Below are 27301 nucleotides of genomic sequence, written 5' to 3'. Positions count from 1 at the left end.
CATCTTAGGCTTAGTAAAGCAGTCCTCTGGGTCAGCCCCGCCCTGGGAATTTCCCGGCTGTGCACTTGTGTTTCTAGTCCCTGTGCTCCGCCCAGGCGAGTACCGCCTCAGGCAAACCCTTTACTCACGGGGCCTGCGTTTCTGTCCCAGCTCTGTTCTGCTGTGCTTGCCACCTGAGAAGATGTCTGTCCTCCTCTGGTTGCCCAAGTGTGGCTTCAGAATATCTGGAGTGAGCCCTATTTTTGCCAAAAATGGTTGCTGCTCTGCACCTCGGGGCACTGCCGCTCCAGTGTGGTTCCCTCTCAGCCGACCATCCTCTCCTCACTCCCGTGCCGCAGAATCAGCGCTGACCAGCTGCAGTCTAGGCCCTGTCCACACCCCTCGAGAAATCACCCAAGAATCTGGACTCCTAGGGGACAGGCCTCCAGACCTTAGAGTGAAAGTGGAGGGGAATGTTGGGAGCTCAGAATTGCAGGTAGAGAATATATACAGTTTTATGCCTGGCAGGAGAATGCCATGGCACCCTTGTAGGGGAGGTAGGTCCAGTTTTTAGAGGGCCTCTCCTGTGGAGTATAGTGGGAGGACCTTTGAACTCTGTTCGTTTGTTTGTGGGGCACTCCGAACCATTCTCATTGGGCCGGGGACTCCTGTCCTCTTGGTGATGGATTTTTTACCTTTTGTTTATATCCTTGGGGTAAGGCTTGCCTCAGCCGGGTTGATGTGCGTTCTTCAATCTTCTCTCTTGGTGCAGCTCTAATCCTCCCAGTTACTTGCTAAATTTCTGTCCTTTAACTCTCCTTCTGGATGGGAGCCTCTGTGGAAAGGTGGCTTCAGTCAGCTATCTTGTCTCCGCCCCCCGATTTTCTTGGATTTTAAATAAGTATTATTTAGTAGCTTATTCAGCTGGGGGTTTTGTTTAGTTGGTTGGTTTGTTAAGGTGGCAGTGAAAGATTGTTTCATCTTATAGTGGAAGTCCAGCAGACACTTTTAGATATTTGTACATGCATGTGTTGCCTTTGATTTGAGTACCAGAGAATATTCCTGCTGGAGAATCAGAGAGCTGTACTAAAATAGAAAGGGTTCTATTTTTATTGTTTCTAGAAGTAGAGGTTAAGGGTCTCCTTTGGGATCACCAGGGTTTGTTACTAACAGAGTCTCAGCAGCCTGTCCAGCTCACTCTCATTGCCCCTTGAGCACCTTCTGTAGCATTAAGTCCTTGGGGGAGGAGAGAGGGAAGCCACTATATTTATATAAACGGAAGCCAGATTGAAAGGCCTCTGGGAAAACGCTCCGACAGGAAATCATACGGTCCTTTCTCTGAGATCACCAATGAAGAAAGGAAGGCAGGTTAATGGCTTCCTGCCAAGGGATCACACTTTCAATGTCCGCAGTGATCATCTGTGATGGAGGATTAAGAAGTAGGTCTGAGCAGAAAACTGACTGCTTAAAAAGGTGGATGTAGGTTCCCTCTCCCTACCTTCACTATCTAGTAAAGGCATTTTTATCTCTCCCCAGCTAAACTGTCATAGTCTTTAGAGCAGTTGTGGTACAATTATGAAAACCTTCTGGACTGATGTTTTGCCGTAGGACTTTTCTTTTTGCTGGAGCCCTTCTGATTTCACAAGTAATATTTTACTGAATGTTCTGTTAGCCTAACTTTGCAGCACAGAGTCCTCTCCTGAAAAACTGTTAAGTTTGTGTTTTCTACATACTACCTCAAAAAACTTAGAGCTCTGGCAGCACTGAAATAGAATCAGTTGGCAGGGGAAAGAATAGTAATAACAGTAGTATTAGTGGTGGTAATACATTTTTGGACCCCTTCTGACGTGCCGGTACTTTCACTTGTATTAACTCTTTGATTCGCACAGCAGCCCTATGAGATAGGTACTATTAGGTATCCCTATTTTATAGATGAGAAAAGTTTATGAATAATAATGTCACAGAGAGGAAAGATGTAGTAAAAGTTAGAGTGGATTCTTCCCTGCTGACTCTCTCCTCATCCATTTGGTCTTTGTGAATATGACCCAATTCCAGCTCCCCTGAGAGGCAGTCATACTGGGACACACTGTTCATTCCATGGAGTCACTCTAATTTTGTTCTTGGGAATGTTTCCCAAAGCTGCAGAGAGCTCTACCATGTTACCATGCCTCTCTGATCACAGAGCTTCCTTATTCTGGCCAGCACTGCCTTGTACAGCATATAAGAATGAGGTTCCTAGAGGTTTTGTAGCACTTACTATGTGCCAGGACTACTGTTTGTGATGGAGAATTTATAGACAAAGAAAACATAGGCTCTGGTGTTCTTAAATATCTGTGCATTCTATAAAGTGCCATTGATGTGGATGGGTATTCTTTCTTGTAAATAGTGAGGTTCTCCCCAGAAAGCATTTCCTTCATGACCTTGTCATGTTTCTCATAGAAGCAGCATTGCTGTTTTGTGTAGCAAAATTTGCTAGTACAAGACTGGATTTCTATATATTTAATACCCTTAACCGCTACCTATTTAATATCAATAATACCCCCCATCCTCTATCATTGTGACAATTGAAAGCATACCCCAATAAATAGTCATCCACTATCTAGAGGGGCACAGCATCTCTGTACATGGTAGCTCCTGTTTGGCTGAGATTGAGTGAAGGATGCTGCGATTGGGACCAGCAGAAGCACAGTGTGTGTCCAAATGTCACAGTCCTCTGCCTCACCCCTGCCCTAGATTCTTGTGACATCATAGCATTCTCAGGAAATCTTGATGCTGAAAGTGTATCTTATGGAGAGTGCAACTTCCTCTGGAGGAGAGTTTGCTTTATGCTTTGTAGATTCTCTGCAAGTTCCCTAAAAGCAATATCTATTTGATGGGACAGATATTAAAGCAAAAGAAAAGTATAGCCCTTCAGTGTATATTGGCTGGAGGTTGCAGGTGTGCTGCAGGAAGGACAGTTATAGAGAAAAACATTTCATCCTGCAGTGCTGCCATGTAATATAGAAAGTAAGATGAGGTTATAAATGCATAGGTTAAGAAGATAATGTAGTATTTAGAAAGACTTCCATATTGTTACCTGTTAACTACATACACCGTGTAGGCAAAATACACTGAATTAAATGTTAAACACAGATCATTCCCACAGCTAGCTCTTGGCTTTATATACCCTGTTCTAGAAATAATGCAAAACTATTAGATGATATTTACAGGGTATGTGTACAATATTATATTTTAATATTGAGCAAAGAATAATTTACAAACACTAAATTTTCAGGCCAGGCGCTGTGGCTCATGCTTGTAATCCTAATACTCTATTGGAGGCCCAAGTAGGTGAATTGACTGAGCTCACAGGTTCGAGACCAGCCGGAGCTAGAGTGAGACCCCATCTCTAAAAAATAACCGAGCGTTGTGACGGGCTCCTGTAGTCCCAGCTACTACAGAGGCTGAGGCAAGAGAATCACTTGAGCCCAAGAGTTTGAGGTTGCTGTGAGCTGTGACATCATGGCACTCTACCACAAGTGAGACTCTGTTTCAAAAAAAAAAAAACCCACTAAATTTTTGAAGGATTTAGTCTTAAAATTTTGGTAGGAGTAGAAAATGTATTAATAATAAAATAGAGGTTAAATTGAGGTTTGAGAATAGGGTGGAATTTTGAATGGAAACTAGTTAGATGCCATAGATGCTATAGCAAAGAATATTTTGATGGAGAGCCCAAGTTATAGTACACCTGGCATTCTACAGACCCCAACGGCTTGTGCTTTAAGTGTGAGATACCATGGCCTGAATAACACCCACTGTAATTCAAAGCAAGCAAGTTTCTCGTAGCACTTATTACATTACACAGCTGAGCATTCCTGCCCCCACCCAGTGTTGTACTATAAAAATTCCTGCCTCTTCACTAAAAGCCTCTACTTGCTTGAGAAACTTCCTTTTGTGATTTGGAGACTGGGCTTATGTTACTGATGAGATTAAAAACAGATTTCATTATAAAACTTTATGATGTTCCAGCCTGTTCAATATGTGTACAGTTGGAAGAACACGTCTCTTCTTATTCAGAGTCCCTTATTTGATTTTTTCCCTGCCCATTGCCCTACCCCTTATACATTCATAGACCCATCTCCTGTTCACACACCTGAGATCTTGTCCATGATCATCCCCAAATAAAGGAGTCTGGTATAGACTTGGATTTCTGATATAGAGCATGAAGGCATTAAATTGAATGCCTTCTGGGGACATTTGTTACTAAAATAGCTGTTAGCAAAGAAAACCAGTCTACCTAGCCAGTGAGATGAATTCTGATGTAAGCTTCATCATTATATAAGTCTTCTAATATCTATTCTGAGTCTAGATTGCTACTTATGTCCAGAAGCTTCTATAACCAGAAAACCAAGAACAGCAGAAGAATCACTATTGATCAATTTCTTACTTTTGGTCCAGTTTTAATAATAGTTTTATTCTGGATTCATAGTAGTTCCTATCCTAATTGGTATGGAATTCTTGAGGTTATTCGGCCAAGGCAGTTCCTGCTTTGTGTTCCTTCCTGTCCATCCCTTTTGTGTTCATTTGATCAGCCCATTCCTGCCTTGCCCCCCTCACTCCCTTCTGCTCGCAGCTCACTCAGTTCCTTTAGCTGTTCAGCCCATTTGGGGTGTGTTATCTTCAGTAAGCTTTTTCCCTGACTAATGAGAAAAGAGATAATAGATCCTCTGGCTCTCCCTTTCCAAACTGCGTAATCCTATTTTACTCTCACTCATCACCCTACATTGTGAATAATGTTGACAGCTTATTAATGTATTGAGGTACTTACTTATATTCAATGAGCACTCACCACATTTCTCAATACCGCTGAGAGCCCCTTGGGAAAGGATGTCTTTTTAACTTTCTAATAGCATGCACACTGAAGCATTTCAGGAGGGATCACTGAAGATCAAATGTCCTTCTCAAAAAAAATTAGCAAATAAGCTCTGAGCTTTCTGGTATTGTTCTCCAAGAAGATTAGCTGATAGTGTGTAATTGAACATGTGAACCGAGGGAGCCAAACTATGGGAGGAAATGAGCAAGGAATGTGACATATCAGAGGTGAGATTATGTTGTGGAAAACCTTTCATCCATGGACTTTAGAGTGAATTTCAGAGACTTACTCTTAATTAGGGTTTTGGAAATCTCTTTATTTGAGAGAGATTGAGAAACCAAAGCAGAGGCCTAAAAATGACCAGGTTACGAAGGAGGTCACATCCAAGAGAGGAAGGAGCATGGATTTATGAGTTCAGCAAACATTTCACTTTGCTCCTTCCCATGGTGCTCTGTTGGGTCCTCAGGACTCAGGCTATCAATAACCAGGTGGCCTGTAAGGGGGGCGCAGGAAGATCTGCAACCCAGTGTTGCTACCCTCTGCCATTGAAATGACCATGAACTCCAAAAGAAAGAATAACACCATGATTTAAATCAGTATGAATACTTCTCTCAACTTAGATACTGTTTCATTTTTCTAAGCCCATTCACCAGGGTTTGGGGCAAGGTGGTTCACTCTAAGAGTCTTTCTAATGTTTCTTCTATGTACAGTTTTCTTGCTACTGTACTTCAAAGGGGAAAAATATATATAGAGAGAGTAATTTAAAAAGGTCCAGAGAAGAATCAAAATTATTAAGGAGGCCAGGCACAGTGGCTCATGCCTTGAATCCTAGCACTCTGGGAGGCCAGTGTGGGTGGATTGCTTAAGCTCAGGAGTTCGAGACCAGTGTGAGCAAAAGTGAGACCCTGTCTCTATTAAAAATAGAAAAATTAGCCAGGCATTGTGGCGGTCACCTATAGTCCCAGCTACTCGGGAGGCTGAGGCAAGAGGGTCACTTGAACCCAGCAGTTTGTGGTTGCTATGAGCTATGATGTCCTGGCACTCTACCCAGGGTGACAGAGTGAGTCTCTGTCTCAAAAAAAAAACAAAAACAAACAAAAAGTGTTAAGGAGATAAAAGCTAGCTAAGACTGTTCTCAAAATACATAGGGACCTTAAAAAAAAAAAACTATATTAAAATACATGCAACAAAACTTAACATTTTAAGTATTTTTAAGTGTATAATTCGGTGGCATTCACTATATTCACACTTGTGCACCTATCACAACCATCCATGTCCAGAACTTTGTCATCATCCCAAGCTGATGCTCTGTACTCATTAAACAATGATTTTCCCCTATTCCTAGCCCTTGTCACCACCACTCTCTTTTCTGCTTCTAAAATTTGCCTTTTCTAAGTGCCTCATATAAATAGACTCATGTATTTTTCTTTTTGTGACTCACTTTTTTCACTTAGCATAATGTCTTCCAAGGTTCTGTACATATGCTGAGGAATATTTCAGACTTTATTTTCCTTTTAAGGCTGAATATTGTTTCATTGTAGATGATGCACTTTGTTTATCCATTCGTCTACTGATGAACATTCAGCCTATCATGAATAATGCTACTGTGAACATGAGTATACAGTTAACTGTTTTGATTCCAATTATTTTGGTATATATCTATGAGTGGAATAACTAGGTCATTTGGTAATTCTGTGTGTAACTTTTTTGAGGAACCACCAGTGTTTTCCATAGCAGCTATACCACTTTACAGTTGCACCAGCCACACGGGTTCCAGTTTTTCGACATCTTTCCATAGCACTTGTTATTTTTCAGGTTTTTGTTTTATTTAATATCAGCTATCCTAATGGGTGTGAAGTGCATAAATGGTGACTTTTCTACCTTGCCTGCAAGGAGGAATGTAGGAGCTTGTAGTTATGGAGACTTCTACTAGTATGTACATGGACATGGTCACCAGAATCTAGAATTTAAGAAGTTAGGTAAAGAAAATAAAGTATTTACGGGACAGGAGAGCGAGAAAGAAGGAGGGAGGAGTGGGGAAAGGAAGAGGAGAGAGAGGGAAGGAGAGGGGGGCCTTGGTGTGTGCCACACCTTTTGGGGGCAAGACACGATTGCAAGAGGGACTTTGCCTAACAAATGCAATCAGTGTAACCTGGTTTATTGTACCCTAAATGAATCCCTAACAATAAAAAATAAAAATTAAAAAAAAGAAAAGAAAGTATTTGGCAAACAGCATTAGCAAAGGCCAGAAAGACCCTTCACCAGCCTGGTCGTCAGCCTATATGGGGACCATATTGAGGTAAGTTTAGAATAATGAAAAAAAGTATTTTCTCACACCAATTATGTTACCCTATACTGGGGACATAAGCTTAAATAAAAATAGCTTCTAAAAAAAATTTAGAAACTTCACTAATGGGTAGTTAAGAAAAACCAAGAACTCTATGTAATTTACCCCTTTGCTTTGGAAGTGGTGTTAGAAGAAGATGCTTGTGCCTCTTTTCTCACATGATGTAAGCCTATCAGCCTGCATGTGAAGCTCTGTAGACTCTTCTTGGAGGTCCTTGTGCCAATCACAGGGGAATGAAATACCTATTTCAATTATTTAACATTCAGCAAATATGGGCGGCACCTGTGGCTCAGTCGGTAGGGCGCCAGCCCCATATACCGAGGGTGGTGGGTTCAAACCCGGCCCCGGCCAAACTGCAACCAAAAAATAGCTGGGTGTTGTGGCGGTTGCCTGTAGTCCCAGCTGCTCGGGAGGCTGAGGCAAGAGAATCGCTTAAGCCCAGGAGTTGGAGGTTGCTGTGAGCTGTGTGAGGCCACGGCACTCTACAGAGGGCCATAAAGTGAGACTGTGTCTCTACAAAAAAGAAAAAAAAAAGAAATACATAAAAAAAATAACATTCAGCAAATATTTATTGTACATTGACAATGTGCCAGGCCTTATGAGAAGCACTAGGAAAAGAATGGAGTACAAAGCAATGTCCTTGTCCTCCTGGAGCTATAGTTTAGTGGGGAAGTCAGCTAATTTATTATAGAAATAGATTTGTGGGAGGTGGAGCAAGATGGCTGCCGAGTAACAGCTTCCCTGCAACTAGGCACAGTGAGTTTGGGGAGATAAGACTCCAGGCATCGCTGGCTGGTGGGATCTGCCTATAATCATCCCTTTGAGGATACAGGGAGTTGGCAAGGGACTTCTGGACCCCAAGAGGCGGACAAAAACAGTGGAAAACTGGCAAGTGGCTGCATGTGTTCAATCGACCTAATCCCACCGGCAGCCGTAAGTACAAGGAGCAGTGAGACTACAAACTGGAAAGGCTTTACCTGTGAACTGTTTTGGTGTTTTTGGACTTGGCACTCAGTTGAACTGCCTTGGGTAGAGCTTGAGCCAGGAGTGTGAAGAACTCTGGGCATTGTCTAGGGCCCCAGACTGAGCCGATGAGCCAGACGCAGATAATAGTCTTTGGCTGTGAGCCGCAGGGAGCCATTGTGAGAGAACTGCCCTGGCAAGCTCCATCCTCAGCGTCCAAGAGCAAGGATCGGGTGGGAGCTAGTAACCTAGTGACTGAGCAGCCTAAAGGTGGAGACTGAGCTGCCTTACAGTCTCAACCCTCAGGGGCAGAGTGAGACTGGTTTTGGCACACTAGAGCCTAGGTAAAGTGCCGTGGCGTCAACAGCTCATAGCAACCTCAAACTCGGGCTTGGTGCCACCCGGACTCCATAACAGCTGCACCGTGACCCCCGACCCGTGAACCGTGCCTGCCGGGCCTCCTCATGCCCAGACCAGGAACTGCAGGAGCCACACAACCCTGCATCCTCCCTCCTGTACCCTCCCTGCCTCCACACTGGAGGCCAAGGACTCTGGTAGCCACGTGCCCTCCAGAGCCCCCCATGCCTCTGCACAGAGACCTTCTCCCAGCCAGAGACTGCTGGAGCCTTGGGCTCTCTGTTCCAAAGTCACTGGGCGCCAGGCACTCCAAGAACTGTGCACACTACCTCCCAACCTGTTGCTGGATCCCAGTGTGTCACACCCCGGAGCTGCTTCCACAACCAGAACTCCCTGGCTTGGGCAGCCCCAGAGGAACTACACAGGGTCACTCCCTACAAAGATCCAGCAACAATAGAGTGATCCTGCTGGGGTCTAATCTTGGCGAGACACCTCCCCAACTCTGAGGACAGCCAGAGGCCATGGAGAAAAACAATCATGAGGCAAAATCAACAGAAAAACTCTGGCAATATGAATAATAAGAGTAGATCAACTCCCCCAAGGATCAATGGGGCAGACACAGCACAAGATCCCATGCACAAACAGATAGCTGAGATGTCAGAAATCGAATTCAGAATCTGGATAGCAAATAAGATCAAACTAGAATTCCAAGCAGTAACCCAAAAGATATTTCAAGAATTCCACGAATTCAAAGACCAAATGACCAAAGATTTTGACACGTTGAGACAAGAAGTTGCAGCCCTCAAAGATCTGAGAAACACAGTAGAATCCCTCAGTAACAGAATGGAGCAAGAAGAAGAAAGGAGTTCTGACATTAAAGACAAAGCTTTCGAACACTCCCAAACTCTCAAAGAGGAAGAGAAATGGAGGGCAAAAAAGATCACTCTCAGAAAGCTCTGGGATAATTCAAAGGAAACCAATATTCGTCTTATAGTGATCCCCGAAAGCGACGAAGTGGCTTCACAAGGCACAGAGTCTCTTCTCCATGAGATTATGAAGGAGAACTTTCCAGACATGCCAAGAGATTCTGAAATTCAGATACAAGACAATTTCAGAACTTCAGCACGACTCAACCCAAATAAGAAATCCCCCAGACACATCATAATCAATCTCACTGAAGTTAATATGAAGGAGAAAATTCTGAAAGCAGCCAGACGAAAGAAAACCATCACCTACAAGGGCAAGAATATTAGAATAACTGCAGATCTCTCTGTTGAAACCTTTCAAGCTATAAGAGGATGGTCATCAACTTTTAATCTCCTAAACAAAATAACTTTCAACCCAGGATCCTGTACACAGCTAAACTGAGTTTCGTTTATGATGGAGAAATTAAATACTTCAGTGACATTCACATGTTGAAGAAATTTGCCATAACTAAACCAGCTCTCCAGGATATTCTCAGACCTATCCTCCATAAAGACCAGCATAATCCTCTACCACAAAAGTAAACCCACCCAGAAAATTTTGATCAAATTCCAACTTCCACAGTCGCAAAAGGATTAAAAATGTCCACTGGACTCTCAAAAGGCTTATCAATATTCTCAATTAATGTGAATGGTTTAAATTGTCCTCTAAAGAGGCACAGGTTGGCTGACTGGATACAAAAACTCAAGCCAGATATCTGCTGCATACAAGAATCACATCTTACATTAAAAGACAAATATATACTCAAGGTGAAGGGATGGTCATCTATACTCCAGGCAAATGGACAGCAGAAAAAAGCAGGCATTGCTATCCTATTCACAGATGCAATAGGCTTTAAACCAACCAAAATAAGGAAGGATAAGGATGAACACTTCATATTTGTTAAAGGTAATACTCAATATGATGAGATTTCAATTATTAATATTTATGCACTCAACCATAACGCACCTTATTTTATAAGAGAAACTCTAACAGACATGAGCAACTCGATTTCCTCCAGGTCCATAGTAGTTGGAGATTTTAACATCCCTTTAGCAGTGCTGGATAGATCCTCCAAAAAGAAGCTAAGCAAAGAAATTTTGGATTTAAACTTAACCATCAACCATTAGCAGACATCTACAGAACATTTCATCCCAACAAAACTGAATACATATTCTTCTCATCAGCCCACAGAACATACTCCAAAATTGACCACATCCTAGGCCGCAAATCTAACTTCAGCAAATTTTAAAAAATAGAAATTATTCCTTGCATCTTCTCAGACCATCATGGAATAAAAGTTGAACTCAATTAACAACAGGAACCTGCATACCCATACAAAAACATGGAAGCTAAACAACCTTATGCTGAAGGATAGATGGGTTATAGACGAGATTAAGAAGGAAATCACCAAATTTTTAGAACAAAATAACAATCAAACCACGAATTACCAGAACCTCTGGGATACTGCAAAGGCAGTCCTAAGGGAAATTTATAGCACTGCTAGCCTTCCTCAAGAAAACGGAAAGAGAGGAAGTTAATAAATATCTTAATGGGTCATCTTAAGCCACTGGAGAAGGAAAAACACTCCAACCCCAAACCCAGCGGAAGAAAAGAAATAACCAAAATCAGAGCAGAATTAAATGAAATCGAAAACAAAAGAATTATACAACAGATCAATAAATCCAAAAGTTGGTTTTTTGAAAAGATTAATAAAATAGATAAACGTTTGGCCAACCTAACCAGAAAAAAAGAGTAAAATCTCTAATTTCATCAATCAGAAATGGTAACGATGAAATAACAACAGACCCCTCAGAAATCCAAAAAATCCTTAACGAATACTATAAGAAACTCTACTCTCAGAAATAAAAATCTCAGGACCAGATGGCTTTATGTCAGAATTCTACCGAACTTTTAAAGAACTGGTACCTATACTACTATACCTCTTCCTAAATATAGAAAAAGAAGGAGTATTACCCAACACATTCTACAAAGCAAACATCACCTTGATCCCCAAAACAGGGAACCACCCAACAAGAGAATTATACACCAATATCACTAATGAATATTGATGCTAAAATACTCAATAGGATCCTAACAAACAGAATCCAACAACACATCAAAAGAATTATACACCACCTCAAGGCTGGTTCAATATACGTAAATCTATAAATGTAATTCAGCACATAAACAAACTAAAAAATAAGGACCATATGATTCTTTCACTTGATGCAGAAAAAGCTTTTGATAATATCCAGCATCCCTTCATGATCAGAACACTTAAGAAAACTGGTATAGAAGGGACATTTCTTAAACTAATGGAGGCCATCTACAGCAAACCCACAGTCAATATCGTATTGAATGGAGTTAAATTGAAATCATTTCCACTTAGATCAGGAACCAGGTAAGGTCGCCCATTGTCTCCATTGGTCTTTTTTTTTTTTATTGTTGGGGATTCATTGAGGGTACAATAAGCCAGTTACACTGATTGCAATTGTTAGGTAAAGTCCCTCTTGCAATCATGTCTTACCCCCATAAAGTGTGACACACACCAAGGCCCCACCCCCCTCCCTCCATCCCTCTTTCTGCTTCCCCCCCATAACCTTAATTGTCATTAATTGTCCTCATATCAAGATTGAGTACATAGGATTCATGCTTCTCCATTCTTGTGATGCTTTACTAAGAATAATGTCTTCCACTTCCATCCAGGTTAATACAAAGGATGTAAAGTCTCCATTTTTTTTAATGGCTGAATAGTATTCCATGGTATACATATACCACAGCTTGTTAATCCATTCCTGGGTTGGTGGGCATTTAGGCTGTTTCCACATTTTGGCGATTGTAAATTGAGCTGCAATAAACAGTCTAGTACAAGTGTCCTTATGATAAAAAGGATTTTTTTCCTTCTGGGTAGATGCCCAGTAATGGGATTGCAGGATCAAATGGGAGGTCTAGGTTGAGTGCTTTGAGGTTTCTCCATACTTCCTTCCAGAAAGGTTGTACTAGTTTGCAGTCCCACCAGGAGTGTAAAAGTGTTCCCTTCTTTCCACATCCACGCCAGCATCTGCAGTCTTGAGATTTTGTGATGTGGGCCATTCTCACTGGGGTTAGATGATATCTCAGGGATATTTTGATTTGGTCTTTTTTTTTTGTAGAGACAGAGTCTCACTTTACTGCCCTCAGTAGAGTGCCGTGGCGTCACACAGCTCACAGCAACCTCCAGCTCTTGGGCTTACGCGATTCTCTTGCCTCAGCCTCCCGAGTAGCTGGGACTACAGGCGCCCGCCACAATGCCCGGCTATTTTTTGGTTGCAGTTTGGCCGGGGCTGGGTTTGAACCCGCCACCCTCGGCATATGGGGCCGGTGCCCTACTCACTGAGCCACAGGCGCCGCCCTCCATTGGTCTTTAACATTGTAATGGAACTTTTAGCCATTGCAATTAGGGAAGAAAAGGTAATCAAGGGTATCCACATAGGGTCAGAAGGGATCAAACTTTCACTCTTTGCAGATGATATGATCTTATATCTGAAAAACACTAGGGATTCTACTACAAAACTTTTAGAAGTGATCAAGGAATACAGCAATGTCTCAGGCTACAAAATCAACACCCATAAATCCGTACCCTTTATGTATACCAACAATGACCAAGCCAAAAAAACAGTCAAGGACTCTATTCCTTTCACAGTAGTGCCAAAGAAGATGAAATATTTGGGAGTATACCTAACAAGGGATGTGAAAGATCTCTACTAAGAGAACTGTGAAACTTTGAGAAAAGAAATAGCTGAAGATGTTAACAAATGGAAAAACCTACCATGCTCATGGCTGGGAAGAATCAACATTGTTAAAATGTCTATACTACCCAAAGCAACATATAATTTTAATGCAATTCCTGTAAAAGCTCCATTGTCATGTTTTAAAGATCTTTCAAAAATAATACTTTGTTTTATATGGAATCCGGAAAAAACCTCGAATAGCCAAAACATTACTCAGCAATAAAAACCCAGCAGGAGGACTCACACTGCCAGACCTGAGACTATACCATAGATCGATAGTGATCAAAACAGCATGGTATTGGCACAAAAACAGAGAAGTAGATGTCTGGAACAGAATAGAGAAGCAAGAGATGAATCCAGCTAATTACCGTTATGTGATCTTTGACAAGCCAATTAAAAACATTTAGTGGGAAAAAGACTCCCTATTTAACAAATGGTGCTGTGTGAACTGGCTGGCAACCTGTAGAAGATTGAAACTGGACACACACCTAAGGTGGACTCTCACTGGATAAAGGATTTAAACTTAAGACATGAAACTATAAAAATACTTGAAGAAAGTGCAGGGAAAACTCTTGAAGGAATCGGCCTGGGTGAATATTTTATGAGGAGGACTCCCCAGGCAATTGAAGCAGTATCAAAAATACACTACTGGGACCTGATTAAACTTAAAAGCTTCTGCACAGCCAAGAACATAGTAAGTAAAGCAAGCAGACAGCCCTCAGAATGGGAGAAAATATTTGCATGTTATACCTCCGATAAAGGTCTAATAACCAGAATCCACAGAGAACTCAAATGTATTAGCAAGAAAAGAACACGTGATCCCATCTCAGGGTGAGCAAGGGACTAGAAGAGAAACTTCTGTAAAAAAGACGCACAATCTACAAACACGTGAAATAAAGCTCATCATCCTTAATCATCAGAGAAATGCAATTCAAAACTACTTTGAGATATCACCTAACCCCAATAAGAGTAGCCCACATAACAAAATCCCAAAACCAGAGATGTGGCGTGGGTGTGGAGAAAAGGGCACACTTCTACACTGCTGGTGGGAATGCACACTAATACGTTCCTTCTGGAAGGGTGTTTGGAGAATACTTAGAGACCTAACAATAGACGTGCCATTCGATCCTATAATTCCTTTACTAGGTTTATACCCAGAAGACCAAAAATCACAATATAGCAAAGACATCTGTACCAGAACGTTTTTTGCAGCCCAATTCATAATTGCTAAGTCATGGAAGAAGCCCAAGTGCCCATCGACCCACGAATGGACTAGCAAATTGTGGTACATGTATACCATGGAATATTATGCAGCGTTAAAGAAAGATGGAGACTTTACCTCTTTCATGTTTACATGGATGGAGCTGGAACATACTCTTCTTAGCAAAGTATCTCAGGAATGGAAGAAAAAGTATCCAATGTACTCAGCCCTACTATGAAGCTAAATTAGAGTTTTCACATGAAGGCTATAACCCAATTATAGCACAAGACTATGGGGAAAGGGCCAAGGAAGGGGAAGGGAGGGGGGAGGTTAGGGTGGAGGGAGGGTAATGGGTGGGGCCTCACCTATGGTGCATCTTAGAATGGGTATAGGCAAAACTTACTAAATGCAGAATACAAATGCCTACATACAATAACTAAGAAAATGCCATGAAGGCTGCGTTTAACAGTTTGATGAGACTATTTCAGATTGTATATGAAACCAGCACATTGTACCCTTTGATTGCACTAATGTACACAGTTATGTGTTAACAATTAAAAAAAAAAGAAAGAAAGAAATAGATTTGTGATTTCAAATTGTGCTTCTATAAAGGAAAAACACCTGAGACATTTCTCTCCTTTCCTTTAAATTGTTCCTACAGCAACTCAAAGAAATCCTGCTTTCTTTTCTCTTCAGGAGCCTCCAAACAGGTGGTTTTGCCTGGGAGGGAGAGGTAGAGAACAACGCTTACAGCAAGGCTACAGGGGTTGTCCCCCAGCACAAGTATCACCCCACAGCAGGCAGTTACCAACTCCATTTTGCCCTGCAGCAACTTGAACAACAGAAACTTCAGTCCCGGCAGCTTCTGGATCAGAGTCGAGCCCGGCACCAGGTAATTCAAGATAAGGCTTTTCTTTGTGCTATTATCTTCCTGCTACTGGTGAAAAACAAATGAGATGAATGAATGAGAAATGTAGGATTCGTTTCCCAAAAGTTCACCAGCATCACTCTAGCTTAGATGGTTCACAGGGAGTCTGCTGTTAGTGCTGTCCGGGAAGAACTGTTCTGGAGCCATAATATTGGTTTTTCTGGAAGGTGGTGCTTAGCCAGTGTTTGACATGCGTGACATTCATTTGAATGTTTCTCTACAAAATCTCTGTTGTGATATTTACCCTTTGTGTTGTGTAATCTTAGTTCAGAAACCTCCCATAGGGTCTTATTCCCAGATCACTAAAAACTAGAATTTTAAGTATCTTTTACTTCTAAATGTTCTACTTTCTTACCTTATAGATTTGGTATACGTAAGTAAATATTAATCCTTCATGATCTATCAAGGTTTTCATTTTTTGAGACAAAGTCTCATTTTGTTGCCCTGGGTAGAGTGCTGTGGCGTCCTAGCTCACAGCAACCTCAAACTCTTGTGCTTAAGCCAGTCTCTTGACTACAGGTTCTGCTACAATGCCTAGCTATTTTTATACATGAGGGTCTCGCTCTAGCTCAGTCTGGTCTGGAACCGCTTCAGCCTCCCAGAGTGCTAGGACTACAGGTATGAGCCGCTGTGCCTGGCCTATCAAGATTTTCAAGGAATAAAGAAATTGTAAGTTTTTCTTATAGGAAGTGGTCCTAAGTTAGGTTGCTAAACTGTCTTCTGTAAATGACAGCTGTTTATTCAATAAATGTTTATTGCATGTCCATTGTGTACTAGGCACAATTTTAAGTAGTGGGGCTATAAAGTGACCATACCTACAAAAATCCTTGCTGTTGTGGAACTTACATGCAGAGAAATGTTGATTCTCTACTTATAGTGTATAAAAAGCCCAGAACTCCTGAATATATGTGTGAGGGAGCTAAATAAGTATGTTGCCCTACTATATCAGTGTGATGTCAAGTACAGGGAGGGGATGACCTCAGAAAAACATCATGCCACAGAGTGTTAAATTTTTCTTGGTGAGTTAGGATCATCATTTGAATCAGTTATCATGTTCTGTAGTAGGGTTGTTAGGTGAATTGTACTGATTCTATGAGCTTCTCTGATATTTGGTTATATGAAGAGATACTTGATATCGGTTTCATCTCCTGTCACTTCTTTCTTGTAGAAATCTAGTACATAATGTGCATCATTCTGTGCAAGATTCATATTCGCTCAAAGATTAAGGAAGTGTCTCCCAAAGGTTTTTTGCCCACTAAATAAAACCATTTTATTATATATCTTTTCAACTACCATCCATAATAAATAAAATACGATCTTTTTATTTTAACATCGTTCATCACTTGATCATCCTTATCTGTGGTAGTGTACTCTGTACATCATATTAATTTGTCATAATTGAGAAATTGTAAATGTAGGCATGTGTGAAGTAGTTCTTTAGCCCATTTTTACTGAGAAAAAAACCCAGACTTCTTAATCTAGGAAGCATAGACTATATATAGCAACTCATTTTGATCACCACACTGCTCTGGAAATTGACTCATTTAGAAAATACTGGAATAGTAGAAGCATTTAAAATGCTACTTTAAGGCTGTGAGGTTCGAATCCAGCCAGTGCCCACCAAACAACAATGACGCCTGTTGTGGTAGGCGACTATAGTCCCAGCTACCTGGGAGGTGGAGGCAGGAAAATTGCTTGAGCCCAGGAATTGGAGGTTGCTATGAGGTGTGATGCCCTGGCATTCTACCCAGGGTGACAACTTGAGGCTCTGTCTCAAAAAATTAAAAAATAAAATGCCAGTTTGCATTTTCACAGATGCAGATTTTGACCTTTCGTATCTTGTTTTTTTTTTTTTTTTTTTTTTTATCTGTGTAAATTTCTTAAAGCTTTTTAAACTTCTGAACTCCCTGTCATTCAGAACACTTGAGAATGCCAACTTAATCAGAGGTTGGATAGTGGAGACATCACTATGCTTCCATTACTTATTTCCCTTACGTTGTTATTCTCTGTGGCTCCAATAGACAGTAACTTTTAAACATGCTAAATTTAATGTCTTAAAATGGTGGATGATTTTTAAAAATGGGGGGGTTTTGAAAGTATTAAAGTTTTAGGGAAGGAGGGACAGTTTTGCTGATTTTCATTTTTAGCTGTTTCATTTTTAAGTCCTTCTCATACTTTTGATTAGCTTCCAGCAACTCACATTCCTTTGAAAATTCAGAGTACTGTACACTATTCTTGTGTGGATTTTTTTTTCACTGAGGATTATACTGGTTTAGTTTCACTGAATTATGAAGTATGTGGAAAATATGTTTTTTAGAATCTGTCAGAATATCTGCTTTAGGGAGAAGGCAGAACTCCCAAGAAGGGGGTTATCTCATGTCTCCTGGAGAGGGAACAGAAAATCATTCAGCATAACTTTTTATGTTTACATATAAAACATTTTATTTTTTCTCTCTGTTCTTCTAAGCCACAACTGATTTGGGTAAAAATAAATAAGTGTTACGTTCTGGGACTGTTGGGGAGAGCTGAAAAAGCTAAATTCTGTTAACTTGAAGAATTATAACTAATAAAACAGCAAATAAGATATTAAATATTCTAACATCCAGAAAACATAGGAACTTAGAACATTTTATTTCAGAGGGAATTTAGAACCCACAGCAAAAGTGAAGTCCTACTAGATTTTAAGTCTTTGTTTTTAGGTTCGCTGTGCTAGACCTGACCATTAAAATTATCACCAAATTGTTGATTAAAGCATGGATGGCATTCTCAGTATGTCTTGTGGTTCTGTCCTTGGGTTAACCCTTTAGATAAAGAGTGTGCTTCTCTAGTGAACTCCTTGCACTTTGGATTCATTTTTCTAAAGTGTAGGTAGCCATTGGTGTAACTAACAATTTGGTTAACTGCCTGTTTAAGAGCGGTGAGTAGAATGGTAATCTGATTTAACTAGTATTCATCCGCAAGAGGGGCCTGTTCATGGAATGTGATGTTAAAGGAGGCGTTACATTTATGTTGTATTATATTGTATTTTATATTATGTTCATGAGTAGTACCTTTCACGGAGTGACCTCCTAATATGTTTGGAGAAAGGTCATGCTGCCTTTCTCAATACACGCAGAGGAAGTTCTCCATCCCTTTGTTTCCCCGATCAGAGCACTTAAACATCCAGCTTATTGAAGGTGTTAATTTCTGATTAAACTCTGATTCAGGATGTGAATTTGGAAATGGCTATCACTTATCTACCATTCATGCAGAGTGAGTTTTGTTCTTTATCTCTAGCGTTGCACTCATAAATCAAGAAATTGTCTTGCACTGAATCCACTCCAGACTGATCTATAGCATGAGAGCGGCAGAGAAAAGTCACCCAGCGTCTTTGGCGGAGGTTTCCATAAAAAATTGGTGTGATCAATTCATTTGAGAGCACAATGAGCAAAATAAGACAAAATTGAAACTATGAGCTTTTTACACTGATGTATAAAACCAGCAGTGTGAAAAACATCTTAAGTCAGAGCAGAGGTTGACAGATTTTTTTCTATAAATAGCCAAATACTGAATATGTTAGGCTTTTCATGCCACAGGGTCTCAACTTTGCCGTGTTAGCATAGGAACAGCCATAGACAATGTGTAAATGAAAGAGTGTGACTGTCTTCCAATAAAACTTTAGCAGGTGGATTAACCCATTATTTAACAGCTGGATTTGACCTGCAGGTCCTAATTTGCAAGCCCCTAAGTCTAGAGCAGTAGAACCATTTGAAGGGTTCCCCATTTCTGATTCATTAGGTTTAGAATGTGGCTCAATTATTTCCATTTCAAAGAAGTTCCCACATGATGTTAATGCTACTTTCTGGTGACCACATTTTGAGTACCAGTAATCTGGAGGGAAAGATTAAAAATTTCTCTTCTTGCTTATTTTCTGTTCTTTGGAAGGGAGGCAGGATATGTTAAAAGATAGTGTTGCCCTTACAAAATCTCAGGCAACAATTTTTTATAGGAACTTTGTTGCCATCTTTTTCACCCCATCTACCACAGTCTCCTCGTGAATAGTTATCAGAATACCTCCTTACTCATTTTTATCAGGGTACATTCTGTTCAGCAGTCACCGTTCCTGGGATGCAGGTCTTTGGAGGGCAAGAGATAAATAATGGGACACGTTCTTCCCTCTTTGTTTTAATAATAATGGCCTCCACGTAAACACTTGCTGCTTGTGTTCCAGCATTATTCCAGGTACTCTGTATACGTTAACTCATATGAAAGGTGTTTCAGGATGGTGGGGTAATTACAGAATCTTGGTAGTCAGGGATAGTAAAGTGAATCAGATTGCTGTACCCAGATGTGTGTCTTCTGTCCAGTTTCCCTCCATGCTTCTCATTTCCTTGTCATCCTGGCTTCCTGCCCTTGAAGGAGAAGGCATAAAACTTTTCTTTCAGCTGAGTCGGGGGACTTTCTCAGGCAACAGTGACTACTGGTGACATCAGCATGAGTAGCTCTCCAGGCTGGGGTCTGTGAGGAGTGCTACCCCAGCAGTGAGGCTGACTGACCTGATTCTAATTGCTGACATTGAGCTGATGTTATTCTTGGCGCAGGGCAGAGTGATTACTCAGTAGTTTCTGTTAAAGTGATCCTTTGTTAAACTTCTGCTCCCACCCCACTCCCCTTCTCTTCCCTCCCACTCTTTACTCTGCCTCATCCAGACTGAAAAAGAGCCCAAAAAGCAGAAAAATTAAGGACATTTTAATGCTGAGGGAGAACTGCTTAAGTTTCTTTTAAGAATAATAGGAGGAAAAGAGAGGAGAGAATTTAAATCCATCTTAATTCTTCACTGGTTCTGTTCTCTTTCCAAAGCCCTTCAATTTTTAGTAGACTTAATTTTCAACATTAGTAAGGTAACTCAAGGTAAGGGAAAATTGATCTAAATTCCTCTCATCCTTGCACCCTATATTTTTTACTCCTTTGTTCCTGCCATGCCCTAGGTTCAGTAAGGCCAGCAGAGTCTAACGTTTCTATAACCAGCACTGCCACATCAAGGTGTCTTCTGGTGTGCTAGTAAATACCTCGGGTGCTATGTGTAACGAGCTCTTTACTCTTGGTGTCAGAAGGATGCCCCTGTAAACCCAACCAAGTCTTGTTATTTTGCTCCTAAAAGTTCACTGCATATGTATAGAAAAATGCTGCTCCCCTGCAGGAACGAACTCTCTCTCTCCAAGCCTTCCACTGCTGTGTGTTTGTGTTGTGAGGGTGGGGAAAGAAAGAGAAATTCAGCAGGCACTCAATTCTTTTTCTAAGCAGCTAGCAATAATATGTTAGCTCCTCAGCGTGGTACAAAGAGCAGGGGTCTAGCTGCTTAGGAGGTGTCTTTGTGTGTCTTTGTAACTTTGCCAGAGAGAAAAGTTGGCCTTGGGGGAGGGAGGAGTGGTCTGTGTGTGCCTTAATTCTGGAGCATATTGACTTCAATGTCCTCACCTGTTACTTTGGTTTTTGTTTGTTGGTTCGGTTCTTTTGTTCCATTTTGTTTCTCCTCCTGACCTTATCAGGAATTCATACAATACCATGCTTCTAGCTTTTAGATGTGACTGATTTTCCTAGGACCATTTGATTTAATAGATTTTGCCAAACCAAACTCTTCTTCTTACCTAATAAAAATACATGAAATAATAAATGTAATACTACATTCAGTTGTTTTGGAAATAACCACTCTGTTAGATAATCTTTGGAACCTGATAATCCTCAGTTTAAGTCTTGGCTTTGGTCCACGAGCTGAGACAGGTTATTCAAACTTCTTGGATACTTCTCTTTATCTCTAATATAGAGATGATAATATATACCTGTGAGTTATCATAAGGATCATAATCCTTGGGTTGTTGTGTTAGCAGAAGTCAAGCATTGAAACAGGCATTTTATTTGTATTATCTCCTTACAACTTCTCTTTCATTAGCCCCAGTATACAGATGAAAAAGCAGGACATCGTCTATATAACTTTCTCAATTCCATATGAAGTAATAAATGGACTAAATGATCATGCCACTGTAGTCCAGCCCAAACAACATGGCAAGACCCCTGCAACTTACTAGCAAATAAAAAGTGGAAAAAGTAATTGTTCTTTTTTTTTGGTTTACACCTTATGCTGCAAAAACAATATATATTGTTGAATATTCTATATATATATATATATATATATATTTAGAATTATTACTTTGTCCTTTCAACCCTGTTATTGTTACTGATGATACTATTTTAATTTTATTTCTATGGTAGGTGTTTTTGAGAAGACTACCAGGAAACATGACAGGTGTCTACAAATGTAATTACCTCAGATGACATCTTTGATTAATTCATATTATGTTTGCCTTTTCAATACCATGTAAATCTGATTCTTAGTGTATTATTACAGTATAGATTTTTCTTCATTATGTTAATTCATTACTGATAGCAACATAAGACCCCTGGGTATCATGAAGTTGTTTTCTGAGCTGCTGCTAGAAGAATGTCCCTTGGGGATCTTAGAGGAAAATGGATATATAGTGAGTGCTTCCTGTGTGCGCGATGTAGTAGTATTATTTCCATTTCACTTATGAGGAAACTTATGCTCAAAGAGTTTAAGTAACTTACTCAAGGTCACACAGCTGTCTAATTGTAGAGATAATATCCACACCAGGTTGGAAGGCTTCCAAAGCCCTTTGCCATCCTGCTACCTTCCCCCATGATAGAAGTGACTCTATTTTCTTTTCATTTTACGTGTTTATTATTAGTTAGATAAGACATTCTGGCTTTACTGCTGCTATGCCGCTACACACTCTATCGTGTGTGTGTGCGTGTGTGTGTGTGTAAGGGTCAATGTAATCAATTGAAATTCAGAGCTCAGCTTGGTTGTGAGTATTAAGGGGCAACTGTCATTGTACCAGCCTGCTTGGGATTTGTCTTGTTTGTTGTATATCATTAAAATGTGATTTCACTACAGCTACCTGGTACATCAGTTTCATTCTCTTTCCTTATTCTGTGACCTGTAGTTTATTTCTGTTTATCTATAGCCATAAGAGACTCGCAGCAGTAACTCTGTGTGAGCTGATGAAAGACTTCACCTTTAAACATAAAGAACCCATCCATCTGAGAAAACCTTCCCGGGAAAAATGCTTAGTGAATATGACAGTTAGGTCTGTGCAAGATATGCACAGTAGGCCAACCATATTGTGATTCGGGGCCAGATAAAATAAATCGTACATTTGAAGACAGAGACAAGTTAGATATTTATAAACTCAGAATTTAACGTTATAAGGGCCACTTAGAGATTGCCTTTGACTAATTATTTCATTTTTGTAATCAGGACACATAAGATACAGGCACATTATTAGGAGACTGGGGGCCCTGATGTACAAATAATTTACTGCAATTACTAGCAAATAAAGATAAAAGAGATGATTAAAAATGAAACTATGAATTATCTTTTTTTAACCAGTTGAGCTTTCAGTATGGGTCATTGCTTACCTTTTGAGGTTATCTATATACCTCTTTATCTATATATACATACACTCTTTATAGAATAAGTAACAAAGATTTGCTTACAATTTTTTTCAACCTTTCCTTCTCTAGAAAGAGAATGATCTTGTACCAAAGCAAATTAAATCTGTCCTTTATATGAATCTGATGAAAACTGGACATATTACTAAGTCTGCTTTAGATTTGCTTTGGAAAGAAAATTTGATTTAAATAGATTTGCTTTAGGTACATTTCCTTTAAAAAAGGTGTTAGCATATAAATAATGAAGGCAGCAGAGCATAGTGGGGCTCTTAAATCAAACTCCATGGGTGTAAATCCCCCCTATTACTCAGTAGCTATGCAGTCACGGACAAATTACTGAATGTTTTTTGTGCCTTGGTTTCTTCTTTTGTAAATGGAAATGATAAAGGGACATGCCCCATCCATGGTAAAAGCTGAATAAAAATTAGATGCTTTTATTATTATGCATCACCTTTTTTTTTTTTTTTTTGAGGCAGAGTCTCACTCTGTTGTCCCAGGTTAGAGTGCTATGATGTCATCTTCACTCGTTACAACCTCAAACTCCTGGATTCAGTGATCCTCCTGCCTTAGCCTCCTGAGTAGCTGGAACTAGAGGTGCCCGCCACCACACCCAGCTAAATTTTCTATTTTTAATAGAGACAAGGTCTTGCTCTTGCTCAGGCTGGTCTGGCCCTCCTGAGCTTAAGTGATCCTCTGGCCTCAGTCTCCCAGAGTGGGAGGAGTGCAGGTGTGAGCCACCATGCCCAGGCTACCCTTTTTTTCACTGTGGTAAAAAACATATGATGTAAATTTAACCCTCAACAATTTTTAAATATACAAAACAGTATTGTTTACTATATGTACATTCTTTTATGACAGATTTCTAGAACTTCTGAAAGCGAATGACTAAAACTCTACACTCACTGAATAATTTTTTATTTTCCTCGACCCCCTGCCTGTGACAACTGCCATTCTATTTTCTGTTTCTGTTAGTTTCATTTCTTTACATACCTCAGATTAAGCGGAGCAATACAAGATTTGCCCTTTTGTGACTGTATTATTTTACTTAGCATAATGTCCTCAAGATTTGTCCCTTTTGTAGCATGTGACAGGATTTCCTTCCTTTTTTTCATAGTACTGTATTTCAAAAGATTTCCTTCTTTTTTTTTTTTAATTTGAGAAAGTCTTACTCTGTTGCCCCAGGCTAGAGTTCCACCGCCCCACCCTAGCTCACAGCAACCTCAAACTGGTGGGCTCAAGTGATCCTCCTGCCTCAGCCTCCTGAGTAGCTGACACTACAGGCCCCCACCATAACACCTGGCTAAGTTTTTCTGTTTTTAATAGAGATGGGGTCTCATTCTTGCTCAGGCTGGTTTCGAACTCCTCAGCTTAAGCAATCCTGCCTCAGCTTAAGCAATCCTCCTGCCTTGGCCAACCAGAGTGCTAGGGATTACAGGTGTCAGCCACTGTACCTGGCCAGATGTCCTTTTTAAAGGCTGAATAACATACCATTAGATTACTTCTACACATTGGCTGTTGTGCATCAGTGAACGTGGATGTACAAATATCTCTTCTATTGTGTATTTCTTTTAATTTAAATATACATAGCATTTTAGTTAAATTCCCTGTGTGTGCCAGAAGCAGAAATTGGTTAACACGATATTAAAGAGGGTATTTTAGAAGAAGCTCAAGCTCATAGCTACATTTTTAAAACTAATACTTATTTGGGGTGGCTCCTGTGGCTCAAGGAGTAGGGCGCCGGTCCCATATGCCAGAGGTGGTGGGTTCAAACCTAGCCCCGGCCAAAATAAAAACAAACAAACAAACAAAAAAAAACTAATACTTATTTGAACAAGTAAAAATGGTGTTGATTAGCCAGGTGTGTGGCGGGTGCCTGTAGTCCCAGCTACTTGGGAGACTAAGGCAAGAGAATCACGTAAGCCTAAGAACTTGAGGTTGCTGTGAGCTGTGACACCATGACACTCTACCAAGAGCAAAATAATGGGACTCTGCCTCAAAAAAAAAAAAAAAAAAAGGCATTCAAATTATTTGTTAACAGTTGCTAAAGAAAGATATGAGAAGAATACAAAAAAATGATTAATACCAGGATAAAAATGATTATTCTTTAGAATATCTGTGTAGATTATTAGCATGTTTGTCCAAAGGCATAAATGTCTTATAAAAATGAAAAGTGGCCAGGCATGATGGCTCATGTCTATAATCCTAACACCCTGAGAGGCCAAGCTTGGAGGAACCCTTGAGCTCAGCAGTTCCAGAGCTACCTAAGCAAAGTGAGACCCCCATCTCTACTAAAAAATAGAGAAATTAGCCAGGGGCTATGGTGGGTGCCTATAGTCCCAGCTACTTGGGAGGCTGAGGCAGGAGGATGGCTTGAGCCCAGGAGTTTGACGTTGCTGTGAGTTATGATGACACCACAGCACTCTAGTCCGGATCACAGAATGAGACTCTTGTCTCAAAAAAATTAATAAAAACGAAAAGAAATAACCTTAGCATCAAATTGTGAGCCAGTTTTTCATGGTACACAAGCTTGTTTCTTCATAATAATCAAAGGAAAGATAAGGGAATTAATCCTATCAAACATACTTACAGATGGAAATGTAAATTGGTATAGCCTTTAGTGGGAGCAATTGGGTATATATGTTAAAAAGCTTAGAATTATTCTGCTTTCAGGGAATTCTTTTAAAGAAATAATCCCGTATATATGGAAAACTGGAGATAACACGATGTTTACCACAGCGCTGTTTTGAAAGAGCAAGATAAATTAACGACAGCCTGAATATGTGTATGTGTGTGTGTGTGTGTGTGTGTGGCGCCTGCTTTTTTCCAGTCAAAAATCTATATGAACATAACGTACTTCCATAGCTATAAATATAGACCTACCTTATTGTGTAATTTATAGCATTCTACTATTGGTGATTGTTTAAGTAAATTATAATAAACCATAATAGAAAATACACAGCCATTAAAAACAATAATCTAAATCTACCTTTGATAGATAGGGAAAAAATACTCAAGATAGATATTCAAAAGAAAAAAAAAGTCTCTAATATAGTATGGTATGGTATGATCCCATTTTTGTAAGCCCACAGAATTACAAGTGTATGCATAGTTTGTTTATAGAAAAATGTCTCACGGGCCAGGCACAGTGGCTCATGCCTATAATCCTAGTACTCTGAGAGGCCGAGGCTGGTGGATTGCCGAGCTCACGAGTTCAAGACCAGCCTGAGCAAGAGCGAGACACTGTCTCTAAAAAGAAACTAGCCAGGCGTTGTGGCGGGCGCTTGTAGTCCCAGCTACTTGGGAGGCTGAGGCAAGAGGATCACTTGAGCCCAAGAGTTTGAGATTGCTGTGAGCAATTACACCAGGGCACTCCACCAAGGGCGACAAAACGAGACTATGTCTCAAAAAAAAAAAAAAAAAAGTCTTAAGTGTTAACAGGTTATCTCTGAGAGTAGAATTTGAAATAACTTTTAGCATTGTTTTTTATTTCTAATGAACATGTATTAAAGAAATTAAAGTGTTTCAGAAAAGGGAAAAAACTCCTGTTTTCCAGGCGTGTGTGTGTTTATGTGTGTGTGAGACCAATGCTCATACATTGCTGGGCACCGAGATGGAAAGCAAAGCCATCAATAGTCATAAGAGTCTAAACTTGCCATCAAAATATCAGCCTCTACCAATGTATGACTGATTGGCTCTGTGGTTAGTTGGAGGGTGGGGTTGCTAGTGAAGAAGGCCATTTATACTGCGTCTTGGGGTGAGTTAGTTTACTGGGCTTCATGGTCATGGATGATAGCCCTTGCTTTAGCCAGCTGCGACATAGTTAGATTTCATTGGTTCTCACACACCAGCCCAAAATCGGTTCAACTGACTACTACAAAAAGCCATAGAGATTATTAATGGGGCCTTCAATTTTATTAGATGGAGTCTAAGCCTCATGAATAAATTTGAATATCTGGTTGTAACTACCTTCATTGCTTCTCAAATGTTAGCAAATACAGTTAACTTAGGGACCAAGGCATACTGATTTCATTTGGATGGTGAATAATAGTTTCAAAATTATTCTGCCCCAGTAAGTACCTGTGTATTCATATTTTTAGACTAGATCAATTGAAGTAGTAAGAATCTCCTTTCTTACTCCCTAAAGGAGAAGGGGCTTCGTTATTGGTTTTAGCAATACAAGGATATGCCAGAGGATTTCTGTTATCTTTGGCAGCTCCATGTCCTGTCTCAGGTGTTTGTGTGCTTGGTCTCTCTGTAAGAACAGTAGCAACCTCTGGGCTTCTGCCCCATCCCCGTTGGAGTCATAATACTGCTCTGTGCTTTGTAGCAATATCAGAAGTTGTGCTCTGTTGCTCTTGCTCAGCCCCCAGTCGTGTCCCAGCTGACAAACATTGTGAATGGAAGACAGCCAAGAACTCCATACAGTGTG

At 40.3% G+C, this 27301-nt stretch overlaps 1 protein-coding gene across 16 annotated transcripts in view; it reads left to right on the top strand.

Annotated features, from left to right (window-relative positions):
• Nucleotides 1-27301, top strand: part of TTLL5 (tubulin tyrosine ligase like 5) — a 331666-nt gene that overhangs the window by 224820 nt on the left and 79545 nt on the right. For all 16 annotated transcript variants that reach the window (XM_053601040.1, XM_053601031.1, XM_053601030.1 and 13 more), the window contains one exon: nucleotides 15132-15327. In XM_053601040.1, the coding sequence (XP_053457015.1) occupies nucleotides 15132-15327 (196 nt within the window). The remainder of the gene's footprint in view (nucleotides 1-15131; nucleotides 15328-27301) is intronic.

Source organism: Nycticebus coucang, chromosome 9 (assembly GCF_027406575.1).
Source record: "Nycticebus coucang isolate mNycCou1 chromosome 9, mNycCou1.pri, whole genome shotgun sequence".
Classification (NCBI taxonomy): Eukaryota; Metazoa; Chordata; class Mammalia; order Primates; family Lorisidae; genus Nycticebus; species Nycticebus coucang.
Note: the sequence above shows the minus strand (reverse complement) of the source record. Positions and strands in the feature narration are given on the sequence as shown.